The 17,221-nt window shown below is 45.6% G+C and overlaps 1 protein-coding gene across 2 annotated transcripts in view; it reads left to right on the top strand.

Moving 5' to 3' along the window:
- The window catches only part of LOC310667836 (uncharacterized protein), a 29,228-nt gene extending 14,060 nt beyond the window's left edge, over window positions 1–15,168 (top strand). The window contains exons 3-4 of one of the 2 annotated variants that reach the window (XM_083420829.1): window positions 2,689–2,816; window positions 14,991–15,168. In XM_083420829.1, the coding sequence (XP_083276955.1) occupies window positions 2,689–2,816; window positions 14,991–15,090 (228 nt within the window). In that variant the 3' untranslated portion in view covers window positions 15,091–15,168. Of the gene's footprint in view, window positions 1–2,688; window positions 2,844–14,990 lie in introns of those variants that run through there. The other variant, XR_014506353.1, reaches the window with a different exon arrangement.
- The last annotated feature ends 2,053 nt before the right edge of the window (window positions 15,169–17,221 follow it).

Here is a 17,221-nt window from a genome sequence, read left to right on the forward strand (position 1 = left end):
ATGTCCCACATGAAATGTTCCTTCCTTTTCCTCTCCTCAGAATTCCTCAGATGTTTTCTTTAATTAAGAACTTCCCGATTCTCCCTTGAAATTGCATTATAAGTGAAATTCCCTGGCAACTCTGAAGCATCCTGTAGGGGGATTGTGTGGAATAAAATGACACCTAGTTGCTGGACTTCTTGTCACCTGGGATGGCTCAATGATTGGATACTGGGGCCGAGCCCTATTGGTAAAGAGTTAACCATTATGGTGGCAAGCGACTGACTTTGGTTTGAGGTTGCAAATGAACTCCTCCTCCTGAGTCACCCAGATCCCTTTCCGTGTGGTTCTGCTCCCTGTCTATCTCAGCAGCAACAACAGCTCTGCATCCTTTGCATTCTGGGAGTGCTCAACCCCTCCGCAGCCCCCCTTTTTTTTCTTGGTAATTAGCTGCACCAGCTTCCTCCAAATTTGTTCTCTTGCTTTTTCCTGCCTTCCCCCCCCCCCCCCGGCGGCGCAAATCTAAGAGCTGCATTCGGGTGGGTTAACACAGCCTTGGTCCAAGCAAGAGGCCTCAAAGGAAGGTGTTGCTTTTGGGAAACCAGGCGTGAGGAATCGCACCCACAGCCTTGGCCAGGACTGTTTCACTGTAATTACAGAGAAATGTAATTGGATAGAATGTCTCTAAATTCGGGTGGGTGGAAGCAATATGGGCATAAGGTGAGCCCTGATGGATCAGACCCGGTCGGCATCCTGTTTCCCAACAAAATGCCTATGGGAAGCCAACAGGAAGAGCCCCCCTGTGGTGTTGCTCCCCAGCTATTGTATTCAGTGGTAAAAGCCTCTGAATATGGAGGGTTCATATAGCCAGCTCTCTTCCTTAATCTTTCTGCTTCGGATGTTGCTGGACCTCAACTCCCATCAGCCTCAGCCAGCATGGCCAAAGGTCATGGGTGATGGGGGTTTTTATCTTGTGAACCACCCTGAGATTTTCAGATGAAGGGTGCTATATTATTAATAATAATATTAATTGATTAATTAAAAATAGACCAACAACATGAGGGTCAGAGCACCATCCCCATCCCCAGTACCAGGTGTGCCAACTCTGGGGGGCTGAGGTGTCTTCAGCCTCCTCAATATGCAACATTTTACACAGCGTCAGGAGACGTGTGTGACGTCATGTGGTGTGTGTGTGACATCACACGAGTTACACACGTTGTCCCCCCAATCTTGGGGGCAACCCAGCACCTCTGCCCAATACATCCCCATATATCCTTTTGCCAGAACTGAGCATTTAAATTTTAAACATTTCCAATTTTTGCTAAAGATGTACAAAAATTAGAGAGTAAAGAATATTTTAAGAAGGCTTTCAGCTTGTGAAGAAGTGACTGGAAAGGGAGCAGGCAAAAAAGGAGTGCTAATCACGTATGCATTCATTTATCATGGAAGTTATGATACACATAACTGAGTTAAAGATTTGGGAGCAGCTCATTGCAATTTCAACAGACTAAACCAGAGGCCACCACCCTTTTCAGGCTTGTGGCTCATTTCCAAACAGGGGGAACTGTTGTGGGTATCATTCCCACACAAAAAATTGTATCCAATGCTAGTTAACTCCGCTGAAGTTAATGGGCATGCCTAACTTCATTATTTTCAATGAATCTACTTAGAGCTTAGCTCAATACAACAGGTTCTATGGCTTTTCTTGAGCCTAATTTCAGAGAGGGGGGGGGGACCCAGTGGGTGCCAAGGAAGACCCACAGGCACTGCATTGGCAACCCCTTGGCTAGACAGTTTTTGATGATGCTTTTTTGATAATGTTTTAAGGGAAACTTTAAAAAGCAAGAAATAACACATATATTACTCCAATAATGTTAAGCAACAACTCGCCATTCTCATTATCTTCACATCTTGGCTGCTCCCCAAAGAGCTACTTTAGGCTGCCTCGGGGCATTCCCTGTGCTCAGTGGGATTTTTTATCTTTGATGAGTAGATTTTCCCTCTCCAAACCCCCCAACTAATTTGGAAACTCACTCAAATATAAAAGCAATCTGCTGGGCAATGCTGGAAGAGCGGCGGTGCGGGGGGGGGGGGGACGACGACTATTGTTCAGGAAACACAAACTCATTGCCTGGTCCATCCTTCCTTCATCCCCCCACCTCAGTCATAAGCCCTAAGGATAGGGTCTTGTGGCCCTCTAGGTGTTCTTGGATTCCTCTTCCAAGGTGTTCTTGGATTCCTCTTCCCAGAAGCCCCAGAAGCCAGCATGGCCAATGGTGAGGGTTGGTTGGAGCTGTAGTCCAACAAGACCTGAAGAGCCTCAGATTCACCACCCCTGCCCTAAAGCATCTTCAGTGGTACCTCGGGTTAAGTACTTAATTTGTTCCGGAGGTCCATTCTTAACCTGAAACTGTTCGTAACCTGAAGCACCACTTTAGCACCACTCCTGCTGCTGCGCTGCTGGAGCACGATTTCTGTTCTCATCCTGAAGCAAAGTTCTTAACCCGAGGTACTATTTCTGGGTTAACGGAGTCTGTAACCTGAAGCTTCGGTAACCTGAAGTGTCTGTAACCTGAGGTACCATTGTATCTTTGGGAATGTTGGGGAACTGCGTGTTCCATAGAAGTACACAGTCTTCTCCTTTCCACCTTGCCTCCATTTTCTAATTCTCTCCCCTTCCTCAATTGTTTTCCCTGTGTTGAATTCTAGATTGCAAGCCCCTTTGCAGCAGGGACCCACCCTCTGTCATTGGTTCTGGCACCACCAGCTGCTGGCCTCCCTGCCTTCCTTCCTACTGGTCCCAAGGAACACCACCAGCCGCCACCTAGTATACATTTGTAAATAAAAAGATCCTACTAATGTGCCACGAGTCTCTAGTGCTCCTGCCTCCCTCACAAGGAAGTGAGAAGTGCAAAACACTCCTGCGCTGGGAGGGCAAAACAGCAGAGAGTCCCTCTGTCTCCTGAGCTACGTTTGCTGGGAAGCCCCTGGGCTGTGGTCAGGGGGCTTCTGAGACTCCGTGCTTGTGATCAAGGGCCTTTTACACAAGTAGAAGTGAGTAGGAAGGGGAGACTTTTCGCTTCCACCAAAATCCTGAGCTGTGAAGAGGACAATGGGTGTGGGAGGCACCAAAGGGGAGGCTGGCACTGCTGCTGCCCCCAACAAGACCTCTGCAGTAATAGTGTCCAGATGTGCCTCAACTGCCTTTGCTCAGGCTGGGGTCTTTCTGCTCTTGAGTGTGGGCCTCTCTGCCAAGGACACAGACCTGCCTGGCGAGTCCGGGATGCAGCTGTGGGTGGCTCTCATTTTGATGGCACTCAAAGGCCACCCAAAGGGAGCTGTGAAGGACACCTGTGTGAGAGATGAATGGATGGAGAAGAAGGGAAAAGACTGGGGGGAGGGATTGCTGCTTGAAATGATGCATTTGAAAAGTCAGCACTTGGAATCAAATATGCCTGTGTTGGAGATTAAAGTTGTATTTCAAAGCTTAGAATAAATGTGAAGGGTTTATAATAGAGTTCAGCTCCCGTGCACTCCCACTGCTGGTGTTTGGAGCCAAAAACACAAAACGTTAGCCACAATCCACATGTTGCCTGCAGTTTCTGGGGAAATACTGCTGCTTGATGCGTTTCCCCCCAAACCAGCTTCCATCTGATTTGAAACCGTCAGCTGCAGTTACACTGAGGTGTATACCTTCCAGACATGCATTGCACATGCACAGTTAGCAGCACATGCACAGATAATGGCTTCATTGAAAGGGAGCAAGGGGGGGGGTGTTTTGCAGCTGCAGGGAAACTAACCAGGTAATGCACATCTCCCTGACCCCTCTCTGGTGTGTACAGCAATGTAAAACATGGCTTGAAACGCAGCTGTGCTGGCAGTGGCTTTCCACCCACTGCAGTGCTGGGTCATTTCAAAGCTCTGAACAGCTTGGGCCCAGGATACCTTCAGCTGGACCTTACCCTGTATGTCCTGGGTCAAACACTGAGTTCATTGGGGGAGTACTCTTGGTAGTCCCTACGTGGACTTGTAGCACAACTCATGTCGCCATGCCTTCAGAATAGGGGGTCCAGTAGAAAGCTGGCAGGCTCTGTCCCTGAATGCCACTCTGATGCTTTAATACTCTAGTATTAAATCACTCTGGGAGTTTTATGGCAAGTGTCAATGAATACTCACAGAGCCAGCTGTAGGATGTGGAGCTGCCGGAGAAGGCCTTGGCACTGGGGAGCCCTTCTGAGGCCCTGGCAATTGCCCTAGGATGCCAGGTGCAGATGCAAGAGAATTGCTCGTGTGCTGGGAGAATGTATTTGAGTAAAGCCGCCTTTGACAACCTTGTGCCCTCCAGATGTTTTGGACTACAACTCACATCAATCCCAGCCAACATGGCTGTAAGTTCCAGACATGTAGTCTGGGCTGATGGTACTTGTAGTCCAAAACAACTGGAGGGCGCACCAGGTTTGCAAAGGCTGGATCTGATTATCTCATGAACGGAAAGAACTCCACTCCTACAGAGGAGGCTGCCCAGTACATCCCTCTGTGAGTTACTGCTCTCCTCTTGCCTTCTCCTGTTCTGGCTCAGCAACCGAGAATAGGGATTGATTGAACCATTCAATCAATCCTACAGCAGAGGCAGCAAGTTGCATCTCCAGAATGGAGACTGAGGTGTACAGGTTCTTCTGAGAGGGCCCTTAGAAATCTGCCTTGTGACAGGTCGGACTAGCCCAGTATTGTCTGGTCTGCCAGTGGCTCCCACAGTTTCTTTCACATCCCTTACTACCTTGTTCTTTGAATGGAATGTGCTCCAAACTGAACCTGGGGTTTTATGCATGCAAAGCATATGGTCCCTCTCCAAGTATGAGGACTTCTAACATTATAAAAAAAATAAACATCCTTAGGTGAAGTATGCATCCAGTTTCAACTGAGAAGAAAGTTTGAGAGATTACGCTTTACATAGATGTTTTAAAAAGTCAAGCCATGTGTTTCTGTTCTCCCCAGCACAGTAGCTTTGAAAGTAAAATATTGTCTGTTAAACACATTTTCACAGCATGTATAGTTATGTAAGATGGCAGTTTAATTTGGATTGCAAAGTACGTTTCTGAATTTTGGCTTTCCAAATACTTTTACTTTGGGGAAGGGCTTCAACCTTTGATGTGCATCTGGACCAGTGTTGTGCGCGTGTTTCAAATTCTCTCTGTGACTCTAGGCTGCAGAGTATATTCACTACTACATCACATTTACAGCATATCACACTGGTGAATTGTTTTCTGCAATTTGCCACCAGGGCTGTTCCAATACATTTTGGCACCTGAGGTGAACCCAAAAATGGTGTCCCCTGCTGGCCAGGGAAGAAAGGGTGAGTGAAGATCTACATCAGGGACAAGGGAGAAAATAAATATCTCCATCAGGATTTGCTGCCCTTGTGGAACCTGCCTCCTGAGGCAGTTGCTTCACCTTGCCTCATGGGTGGGCTGGCCCAGTTTGCAGCTGTTGATTAATTGAGGTCTTAAAGCTCTTCTGCATGTCACTGCATAAGCATTTGAATAAGTTTGTATATATTCAATTCATGAATTTCCATAACTTAGAACTTGATGGATGTCTGCCATTGCTACCTAGTCTGTATTGCTTTATTTTTGTTTTATAAAAAACATCTGCTGTCTTTTGTGTTCTTTTTATTGTACAAGCAATGACCAATTGATCATGCACGAACCAGTAGATGGCTTTAAAAATGGCAAAATGGTCTGAAAACAGTGCCTAGCAATCCCATGAGCCTTTGCAAGTACAACGCCAGGGGCTCTTGAACTGACCGTTGAGGCCTGGGGAGAGCTGAAGTTTGAGCAAGGAGGTTTGGAGGGCGCAATTGTGGTGGAGTTTGGTGTCTGGAAGTACTGCTGATTTTTCAAAGGATTTTTCAAGGGTTTGCAGAGGTTTAGAGAGCATTGGCAGGCTTTTCCAAAGGTGTTTCAAGTATATGTGATTTCACGTAAATGTGTGGTGCCTTGGAACGTATCCCCCACGTAAATGGAGAGTTGCCTGTACATTGTACAACACAGAAGGGCTGACTCACCTCCCCCCCCCCTTGAAGCCAGGGAAGGAAATGCAGCTTAGCATCTAAGAAGGGTCACCCCCCTCCCTGCAGTAAACACTATTCAGGACCTAACTGCACCATCGGGAGAGATCCCACCTGCAGTCTGCAGTGTCACAGTCCAGACAGATATACCTCCTCATTGGCTGTTTATGATAACCAAGCCTCAGAGAGAATGAGTTTAGAGAGGGAGAGAGCAATTCATGGCAGTGACAAAAAAACAAAGCCCTGTACACCCCCTTGTGCCCCAGCTTCACTTCCCTCTTCTAGATCTGTTATGTACTGAGTTGAATAGGATCCAAAATGCAGCAGTCTGATTGGTCCCAGAACAATAGGATTCAGAATGCAGCAGTCTGATTGGTCCTAGAACAATAGGATCCAGAATGCAGCAGTCTGATTGGTCCTAGAATACTAGGATCCAGAATGCAGCAGTCTGATTGGTCCGCAGGAGCCACCCAATCCAACTCCGGGTGGAAGTGAATCTGCAACCTGATTGGCCTACAGGAGAATCCCAGAATTAGCCAATCACGTGGAGCCCATTGTATAAATAATGTATATAAAGCAGACATTTCGGGGGAACTTCCATTCCTCACTACGCTGAGCTGAATAAAGAGCATGAAATCCACACTTGACTCTAAGTATATTTCAAGATCCCTCTTCTACCTGGCTGAGCAGCTGAGGCTGATGAGATTAGCATCCAGCGTGAGACAGTGTACCTGCAGGCTAGGTTGGGGGTGGGGAAATAGGATGTAAGGGGACCCCACCCTTTGAGCTGCCTACAAGGGTTTGCAGGAAGGAGGGAGGGGCTCAGCCATCCAGTTATATAACAGGCTTTTTTTGAGGGGGAGTTGTTAGTAAAAAGTCCAGTGGGGTGGGGTCATAGATGGCCAGGAACAGAGACGAGCAAAGGCCCACTGGATTACAACCAGCCTCCCCTCCTCCTAGCATTTCTCCCTCCCCATAGCTCTCCTCTCTTCTTCTCTGGCCAGCATAGCAAGCAGCACTGTTTTCACAGCTGCAGCCGTCCTGTGCCGTGGAAACGGCATTACCTTACTGCTTCCCCCTCCCCGGCCGTCATCGCCCACCCTGCCCCAGGACGCGAGGGGCAGGAATGGTAAGGGCTGCTGTGAGATGCAAGCCAGAGACGGCTGCTTTCTGGGTTACAAGAATCACGTCAAGGCTGACCAGAGGAAGAGGGTTGCTCAAGGACCGACTCCACTCTCAGCAACCGACAACAAGCAGTCAGAAACACCTCTCTTGTTTGGTTTCTTCTGACCCTTTCTGCCTCCCAGCGCCCTCTCGCCATGAATTGTCTGTTCTCAGCCCCATCAATAACTGTATAACCAGGGTGGCGAATGTCAAGCCCAGGGGGCAGATGTGCCACCACAGGCCTCACCCCTCACTGGGCTGCTTCGCGCCCTGAATATTTTTGCCCTCGAACCCCAATGATGCCTCTTGCCAGTCTGGGTGAAGGACAAGAGAGCATGTGTAGAAACTAGCACAGGGTCCAAAAGCAAATTTTATATTTGTGACTTGGTGCACTCTTGTCTCTGGCCCTGCCTGCCACTGGCATGTGGCCCTCGAAAAGTCTCCAAGGAGGAAATGCGGCCCCTGGGTTGAAAAGGTTTCCCCATCCCTGCTGCAAAACACATATCCTCCAACATTTCTCTGCTGAAAATAGGGACATCTGATAACTTATTTTGGTGTAAGGGATATTAATGCAACCCTTTCACGATGTATTGTGGTTGGCCCCTAAGATTGTTCAACCAAGCCTGAATACTTTTTAAAATTTCTCTCCCCCCCCCCCCCCCGGCAGACTGACCAGCTCCTTGTGTTTTTCGGGTTCCTCAGCAGCACTCTGCTGCATCAGGAACAGCTGCCTCTTGGTTTTTCATTGGCGACTGCAATGTGATGCAAAAAACCCCCACATAAGACTGAAAACCTGCCTGGGCCCCATGAGCTGTGTGCACCAAGGAGGGGCAGACAGCCCAGCCATTTTTTCCATGTTCCATTTGGGGCCTCTGGCTGGTGGCAAAGTCTTGGAGCCAAGTTGTCATTGGCCTCCTGCTCTCACAGTGCTGCTGTCTTTTTGGCTGTGAGGCCGGGATTAATGATGACGCCGGAGTTTCCAAACCTCCCCCCTCCTACCCTCTCCCACCCCACTTCTCCACCTCTCCAGTTTTCCCAGCCAGCGCCATGACTAAGAGTCCAGTTTTGCACAGGGCTGCTGTACACTGGCCTACCCTCCAACATTTCTCTGATGAAAATAGGGACGTCCCATTCCATCATGATAATTTCACTATTTATACCCCAAACATCTTACTGGGTTGCCCCAGCCACTCTGGGCAGCTTTCAACATATGTAAAAACATAATAAAACATTAAACATTAAATAAACCTCCCTGTACAAGATTGCCTTCAGGCGGCTCGGTCGGATAACTCCATACCTTCCAACATTTCTCCAATGAAAATAGAGACATCCTAAGGAAAAGTGGGACATTCTGGGATCAAATCTGAATCCGTTTCTCTCTCTCTCTCTCTCACATTGATATTTATTTTTATTTGCTTTCTGAGACAACTCCATGTCAAAGAAATGAACAGAAATAATGCAAAGGACACAAAAAAGAAAACTCTGAAATAGAAAAGAAATAACAATTTTAGGATATCAAAAAATAAACAGAAAACCAGAAAGCATTCCTCCACCAACTTCCCATCCTTCTCCTTCCATGGTTCCTTTTGTCTCCTCTTTTTCTCGCATTTTCTTGGTTCACCGTCTATCACAACTATTTATCTACACTTTAGTTTTTTCTTACCCTGCTGAAAATATCACCATCCTGCTAGGTTAATTGTGTGTTTATCATACTTTTTCATATAGTCAATAAAAAATATCCAGTTCTCCTTATATCTTTCATCATTTTGATTTCTTATTCTAGTGGTCATCCCTGCTAACTCCGCATATTCTAATAGTTTAATATATTATTATTCTTTTGTTGGTACCTGATCTGTATTCCTTTTGGGGGCTAGTAACACACGTGCAGCTGTTTCTCTCTCTCTTTTTTAGTCACTTCTGTTGTTATTGACCCCAGCAACAATGCTTTTGGGTTTTTAGAGAAGGATTTTTAAAAACATTTTGTTTATTTCATTATAGATCATTTCCCAGTAGTTTTTAAGTATGCTACCTGATCACCACATGTGGTAAAAGGATCCCTCTGCTATCTTAGATTCCCAGCAATTGTCCTTTATTGATTTTGACATTTTTGCTCGTCTGTTTGGTGTCAGGTACCACCTATGCAGCATCCTCATAAAGTTTTCTCTTAGCGTGTAACATGCTGCAAACTTTACATTTACTTTCCACAATTGTTCCCATAGTGCAAAATCCATATTTAGTCCCACGTCCCTAGCCCAATTTATCATTGAAGATTTAACCATTTCCTCCATTGTTTCCCACTCAAGTAGTAAGTTACACATTTTAAATAATATTTTGACCCTGGATCCTAATACCACCTTTTTAAACCATGAACTCTGTGACGCAAATCCATACTTTTTGTCTAACTTTAAAGTTGCATCAAAATAAAAAATAAAAAAATCCTTCCAGTAGCACCTTAGAGACCAACTAAGTTAGTTATTGGTATGAGCTTTCGTGTGCATGCACACTTCTTCAGATACACACAAAAGCTCATACCAATAACCAACTTAGTTGGTCTCTAAGGTGCTACTGGAAGGAATTTTTTTTATTTTGTTTCAACTACGGCAGACCAACACGGCTACCTACCTGTAATTTAAAGTTGCATGCAATTGATGGTAACTTAACCAATCTGTCACTTGATCTTTTATCTCTCCATACTCTTTCTATTTATATTCCTCCCTGGTAACAGTTAGCAAGTTGCTATATGTACTCCAATTTGTCTCTGTGCTTTTTTTTCCTTGCCAGAACGTCCATCAGTGACAACCACATCTGTGTTTTTCTTTCTAATAGATTTTTGTATTTTTGTATTTATAGGCTATGGCCTATAAATATTTTTTTCTGATTTGAGAAGCTCTTATATACTCTAGCCTTCCTGTACCACAGGCACGCATGGCATCCAAATTTGGGTCATGCCCTTCCAGATCCAACAAATAACTGTGCTGTAGTAAAATCCATTATTTCAACCAACATAAACATGAGGTGTCAAAATATAATTGTAAGTCAGGGAGGGTGAAACCACCTGTCTCTTTGCTATCGATAATAATCTTATGTTTTATCCTGGGTTTTCTCCCCGGCCGAATAAGCTTAGATAGATCTTTCTGCCATTCTTTAAAGTTTTGTATATCATTGACTGTCTGAAGCAGAAATAGCATCCTCGAGAGTATATTCATTCTAATAACTGAGATTTTACGCAACAGTGACAATTGTGTTCTACTCCAAATTTGCAGATCTTTTAAATTTTCTTTCCAGACCTTTGTATAGTTATCATTTTAAATGATTATTGGCCCAGGACAGCTTTTCTAAATCAGGGATGTCCCTGGAAAATAGGGACACTTGGAGGGTCTGTACTTGGTTTGACTTTCACTTCACATTAAAAGGCAAGTGCTATAGAAAATGGCCTTTTCACTCTTACCATGCCTGTCTTCACAAAGTTTGCTGTGCTGTGGAGCAACTTCTTCTTTAGCAACTGGCAGGCCATTTCCCTCCTTTCTTTTAAATCTCCCCTTCAAACTAGATGACCTTTTAGTCCAGCTACATAATCAGTCCTTCGGTAAAATAATTACAGGAGGGGAGCTGATTTGTACAAGGAAGGCAGCATCTGGGGAGGCTTAGCTCTTCACTGCCCCACTGCAGCTGGAATGGAGGTATCCTCCCCATTGCTTGCCATAATCGCATGAGCACTGTTCCAGAGTATTTTCCATTCTCATGTATATTATATCTATTCGAAAAAAGATTGGTTAATGAAGAAATTACGTATCTTGCTATTTACGAATGTTGAACTAACTGGCTGATGAAGAATTCAATGAAACAGTAGTTGTTATCCGGAAACACTGTTCAGCAGAGTTCAGAGTTGGACATCAGAATTGGACATTTGCTAATTATACAAAGCTTCACAGCTTGTTCTCCGCCGGGTAAAGTCTGGCAACGTGGTTCATTTAAGGACTTTCAGAGACTTTCAGAGACTTCAGTTTGTTAGTTTTGATGTTTTGAATTATTTCATAAAACTTTCACATTGTAATTGTTTCTGGCCATCGTGTTGCTTTTGATGTTGCTGGCTAGGAGCTTTGGCAGGGGCAGGAGTCCCCAACTGCTGTTTTCGGATCATGGACAAAATTGGACTACATGCCAGGAAAGTGGCTTAATTAAATGCCTAGATAGAAGAACAAGCCTTGCATCTCCCAACCACAGATGTATGTGTGTTGGCTATGAGTGCTCAAAAATACTTAACAGGCACTCTGCACATGCTCCCAAGCACTCTTGTCATTGCTTGGCATGTTTCTTGCACACAAGAGTACCATTACATATTTCAATGAGGGGTGTGAGCAAGGTTCTGAGCAAAGGTTGGAAGCCTTTTCTTGGGTATATTCAAAATGAAAATGCTTCCTGCCCAGAGCTGTGTATATTTTAAGTGCATTTGTTGTGGTTACCTTTTTATACTTCATATAATCTCTAGAGCAATGTTATGAACACCAGTCTGCACACAGCCCACCCTCCCCGCCGAAATGGATCTGGGCTTTTGGCATGCGTATTTGGGGCTGAGGTCCACAAGCAGGTCCACTTTCTTGGAACAAACTCTCCTTATGTTCCCTGCAGCCTTCTCCTACACAAAGCTGGAGCCTTAACATGTTTATAACTATGGATATGTAAATGTGTAGAATCCGTGTACTGGTCAGAAATACAGGTGCTCCATGGGAATAATTGCATGTTCTCTGAGGTGCAGAGAGGGCTGAGGGCCCATTCTGGCGCTTGATGCAATTTCTGATTCAGCTGAAGCACAGCTGGACTGCAGTTTTTGAAACCTGTTGAAACAATGCTCCCAGTCCTTTAAATTAGAGCTGTCTGGGCAAGGCTGAGATGCAGCCAGCTGTGATCAGTGCCATTTGTCTCCTGTTGTTCGTCATGCTGAAAAATATGTGTGGCATATGTATACATAGACAGGCACACATATAGTTGAGAACTTCACTTTAAAAAAGTGGCAATGTTTCAAGTTCTCAAGGTTTCACAGATGCATCTGCAAATATGCAGGCTATGCCTTCAGCCGTTCAGGAGCACGGGAGCTTTTGCATTACACATATAGCTCAATCCCAGATAAGACAGAGGCACTGTTAGTGGAGCTTCCCTAGGCTGGCTGGCTGGGAGGTGGCCTGCTCTTCAGAGGGGTTACACTCCCTCTGAAGGAGCAGGTAGGTAGCTTGGGGGTCCTCCTGAATCCTTTGCTGTTGCTTGAGGCTCAGGTGGCCTCAGTGGTGCAGAGTACCTTCCATCAGGATTGGCTGGTGGCTCATCTGCCCCCTTATCTGGACAAGGATAACCTAACTTCTGTTGTCTCTGCTCTGGTAACCTCTAGGCTGGATTATTGTAACACATTATAAGTAGGGCTGCCTCTGGAAACTTCAACTAGTGCAGAATTTGATGGACAGGTTGCTCACCAGAGCAAGACAGTTTGAGCATATTTCACTGATCGTGGCCCAACTGCACAGGCTGCCAGTTAGTTTCCGGGCCCAATTCAAAGTGCTGGTTTTGACCTATAAAGCTCAGGACTGCAGTACCTCAAGGACTGCCTCTCCCCATATGAACCCACCCGGTCCCTGAGATCATCTTCTGAGGCCCTCCTTCACGTGCCTCTTCCTTGAGAGCTCCAGAGGGTGGCAAAAAGAGAACAGGCCTTCTCTGCAGTGGCTCCCCATCTGTGGCATGCTCTCTCCAGGGAAGTTCGCCTGGCGCCTTCATTACACACCTTTAGGTGCCAGGCAAAAACGTTCCTTTTTAGCCAGGCCTTTGGTTGATCTGATTGACATCCAACACCCTTTTAGAATGTGGCTTGGGGGGGGGTTATTGGGTTACTGCTTTTGGTTTGATTTTATATGTTGTGGTTTTGTTGTGAACTGTCCTGAGACCTCTAGGTATAGGGCAGTGTATGAGATGAATAAATAAATTAATAAATAATAAATAATTTGTCCAGCCACTCCCCCCCCCATCTGCTCTTAAACACTAAATCGGCACAAATGGCAACCTGTGGGAAATCCCGTTGCCGTTTGTTCCCATCCAGTGCTAAACCAGGGGTTTCCTGGGGGGAAAGAGGTGGAAAGTGGAAAGTACTGAAGTTCTCACCCTGGGCCAGCAGGGGGATACTGTATATAGTTATGCAAATAAGGGATCAAAAGTGACGTTCAGTGATTGGATAGTTTTAGAAAGTTGTTACAGTTACGTTGTACTGGAGCTCTATATAAGCAGGCTGACCCTTCAGTTCAGTTCTGTCCTGGCCTGTGAATAAACAAGAGCTGTTTGAAGAATCGCTGTGTCGTCTGATATGTTCACCCACAACTTAACAGAAAGGAGTGTGGGTGTGCCTTGTCAATGTTTACTTGTTTGATAGAATTTTGCATTTGGAGTGAAGGACAAAAGAGTGAGAGGGGGATGTTGTTGTTGTAATTTAAATTTATATACCTGTTATGTACTAAGCTTGGATCCTAGATCAATAGGCAAGTAGGATCCCAGAATGGAACAACTGATTGGCTTGCAGGAAAAGACCAATCAGGCTCCAGGAGGGAAGCAGAATCAGCCAATCAGAAGGGACTCATTGTGTAAATAATGTATATAAAAGCCTGAGGTTGGAGGGGGGCGCAATTTAATCACTGTTTTACAAGCTGCAAAAAAGAGCATGAAATCACTGCAGGACTCCGAGTATATTTCAATACCACTCTTCCTCCGTAGATCTCAGGGCAGTTCACAATATGAAAACACAGGTTAAAAGCACAAAACAAATAGTTAAAACAAAACATAATCCACCCTCCCACAAACACATTTAAAAGGCTGAACAATATTAATCAGCCCAAGGCCTGGTTGAAGAGGAACGTTTTTGCCGGATACCTGAAGATGTATAACTGCAGAAAAGGCTTGTTCTCATGTTGACACCCTCCAGACCTCACGTGGAGGCAGCACACGCCGAAGGGCCTCGGATGATTAACGCAGAGTCCAGGATGGTTTATATGAGGAAAGGCAGTCCTTGAGGTACAGTCATACCTCTGGTTAAATACGCTTCGAGTTGAGCATGTTCGAGTTGCGCTCCGCGGCAACCCGGAAGTAACGGAGCGCGTTACATCTGGGTTTCGCCGCTTGCGCATGCACAGACGCGCAAAATGACGTTACGGGCATGCGCAGAAGTGGCGAAAAGCGACGCACACGCAGATGTGCCATCGCTAGATACGTTTACCTCTAGATGCGAACAGGGCTCCGGGACGGATCCCGTTTGTATCTAGAGGTACCACTGTATTGTGGACCTGAGCCATTTAAGGCTTTGTAGGTCCAAACCAGCACTTTGAATTGGGCCCAGAGACTAATTGGTAGCCTAAACCTCTCAGACTAGGCACAGGACAAGCAGGAAACTGCTTGGACCTGTGCTTTCTAGGAGTGCACTGTTCATTATCAGATTCCAGGCTAAAAGTAGACAACTTCATGTTACAAGCAAACAAGGAAACCCAAGGCAGCTACTAGAACCTTTTGCCTCCCTGCTGTTTTCCATTCTAAAGTCCCTCACCTGCACCCCATCAGCTCTTGCGTGTACTTCAGAGAAAAGAGCAGCAACAGCAGCTAGAGTTCTTGTAATAAGTAGCTGAAAACCATGTCTCTTAAGAGAGAAACACCTGAGCATATAAAAACAGCCCTGCCTAGTGGATCTCTCTCTCTCTCTCTCTCTCTCTCTCTCTCTCTCTCTCTCTCTCTCTCTCTCTCGTTTGCCTTTCAGATGTTGGGATACCGTGAGGAAGAAGAAAGCAGCTGGCACATGCTTGCACAATTTCTGTTTCCCAAAGAATTCAGGACAGGATGTGCAGGATATTTCTTGACCAAGAAAGTGGGTGAGAGAAGGAGGCGGGTGGTTTTAGAGAAGAGAATGGAATTTCCCCAGCTGGAGTCAGAACAGGAAACAGGGGTTAACAACACACTCCAGGCTTCAGGCTTCCTGGGGTACTTGATGACTAGGAGGGGGTCTCATCCGCCCCATACATTGAAAGCATTTTTACAGCACTTGGAGAATCCTGGGAACCGTAGTTTGTTAAGGGTGCTGATCTTACAGAACTACAGTTCCAGCACCTGTGAGAAACCCAGTCACCACCAGCTAGAGAGGAATAAAGGAATAAAGGTTGTGGAGCAGTTGCACTTGCAACCCACTTCTCCCAGTAAGAAATTCTGAGCTTTGGGGATTCAGCCACTCAGAACGTTTAGGATGTAATTTTGAAAGTATAAATAAAGTCATCCACAAAGGGCACAGGCCCTCACAGTGGGATGCAGCAGCGCAAACCCAGAACGTGCAAGGCAGCACCCTTTTTTGTCCAGGATCAATACACATCTCTCTCCTTCCTACTAAATGTTTCAGATGGGGGGGTCCCCCCCTCTGTGTGTGTGTGTGGCCTTGTTGACCCCATTGGGCAGGCAGGCGAGAGGCAAAACAAAGGATTGTATCCGACATAGTGTTTCATGAACTTTCTGCTTGCACAACGATTTCTGCTTGTACAACTGAACAATTTCCTTCTCTTCCTGCTCCTCCTAAATCTGTTCTAGGCTACCTCTATAACATATTCAGACAGGGTGTAGTGTGCGGGGGGGTGGGGGTGGGGGTGGGAGAGAGAATATGAAGTAGTCCTGTTGCCTGGGCAGAAATGCCTGCGCTGACAGGATGGGTTGGTTAAGTACCTTCCAAAAATCTTTAAAATCAAGCTACAGGAGCCATTCTTCCAAAAGAACGGTAAATTTATAACAAATGTGATGAATGGTTTACAACAAGAAGTAACACACATGTGTGTAAATGTTCCATTCTGTCACAAGACATTCATTTTTGTCTCCCTGACCCCAAGTAAGTTTTTAGAATAACAATTCAAATATTTTAGTGCACTCGGATATTAAATATTCTGAAGGCATCCAGTTGCATAACACTCTAAGCTGGTTTTCCTGGTAAAGAACAGAGGCAATTCCTGTGCCGTGTTAAGTAATCTTCTACTCTGACTGCAGCTGCAGTGATTTGGGGTGAGACTTGTCCATCAGATTCTCAGTTTTCACATTTGCTCACTTTTAGATTCATGTGACATTTTGCTTGTGTTCTAACTATGACTGCAAAGCAGGAAGGACTGAACATGGAAGTTTCTGTATGCAAATCGTGTGCTCATTTTCCTGCATTCATTTCTGCGGAGCTTCTGTGAGAGAACTTACCTGCACAGTGTTTCCCATTATCCAACCTATCTCCTGTTACAATTTGGCTACCCTTACTGGGACCCAGCATCCAATATCTGGGAGCCAAACTATATCTGGGAGACATCACTGGTTTTCAGTGACTACTAACCATAATCGCTGTGCTGGTTGCTGGAATTGCAGGTGGGAAGAGTGTTGTTGTGCTCTGCTTCTGCTTTCAGACTTCCTGTAGGCACCTGGACAGCCACTGTGACACTAGGATGTTGGACTAGATGGGCCTTTGGCCAGATCCAGCAGAGCCTTCCATATGTCCCCATGAAAATCTCCCTCCCCAATCTGCTATTTGCATCTGGTCCCCTTGACACCAGTGGAAACTCCCCTGCCCTGGAGCTAATAGCAGCTTAAGGGGGGCAGAATGGTAGTCAGAAACAAAGTGTGAGAGGAAGGCTTAACTTCTTTCCCCATGTGCTGCTGTTCCAATCCTGCTGCCTTCAATGACTCCCTCCCCTTCTTTCTCTTTCTGTATGTTTGTGTGAATAGACAGATAAATAGAGCTAGAGATATATTATGCACATAAATTGCTCACAGTAACTCTATCAGGTCCAGATCCCAGTAACTGGGGAAATCAAATATGGGAAAATCCCCAAATCAAATATGGTAAGGGGCAAGGAAGTGGGTGGGGGGATAATTGCCTGGGCTGGCACATATCCCTTCGCTTCAATAAACAAGAAAGCTGACTTTAACTAAATAGTTATTGCAAAATATTAAAAAGCAGCTCCAAGCAGTGCTCTT

The sequence above is a fragment of the Podarcis tiliguerta genome (assembly GCF_965153285.1).
Source record: "Podarcis tiliguerta genome assembly, chromosome: 17".
Taxonomy (NCBI): Eukaryota; Metazoa; Chordata; class Lepidosauria; order Squamata; family Lacertidae; genus Podarcis; species Podarcis tiliguerta.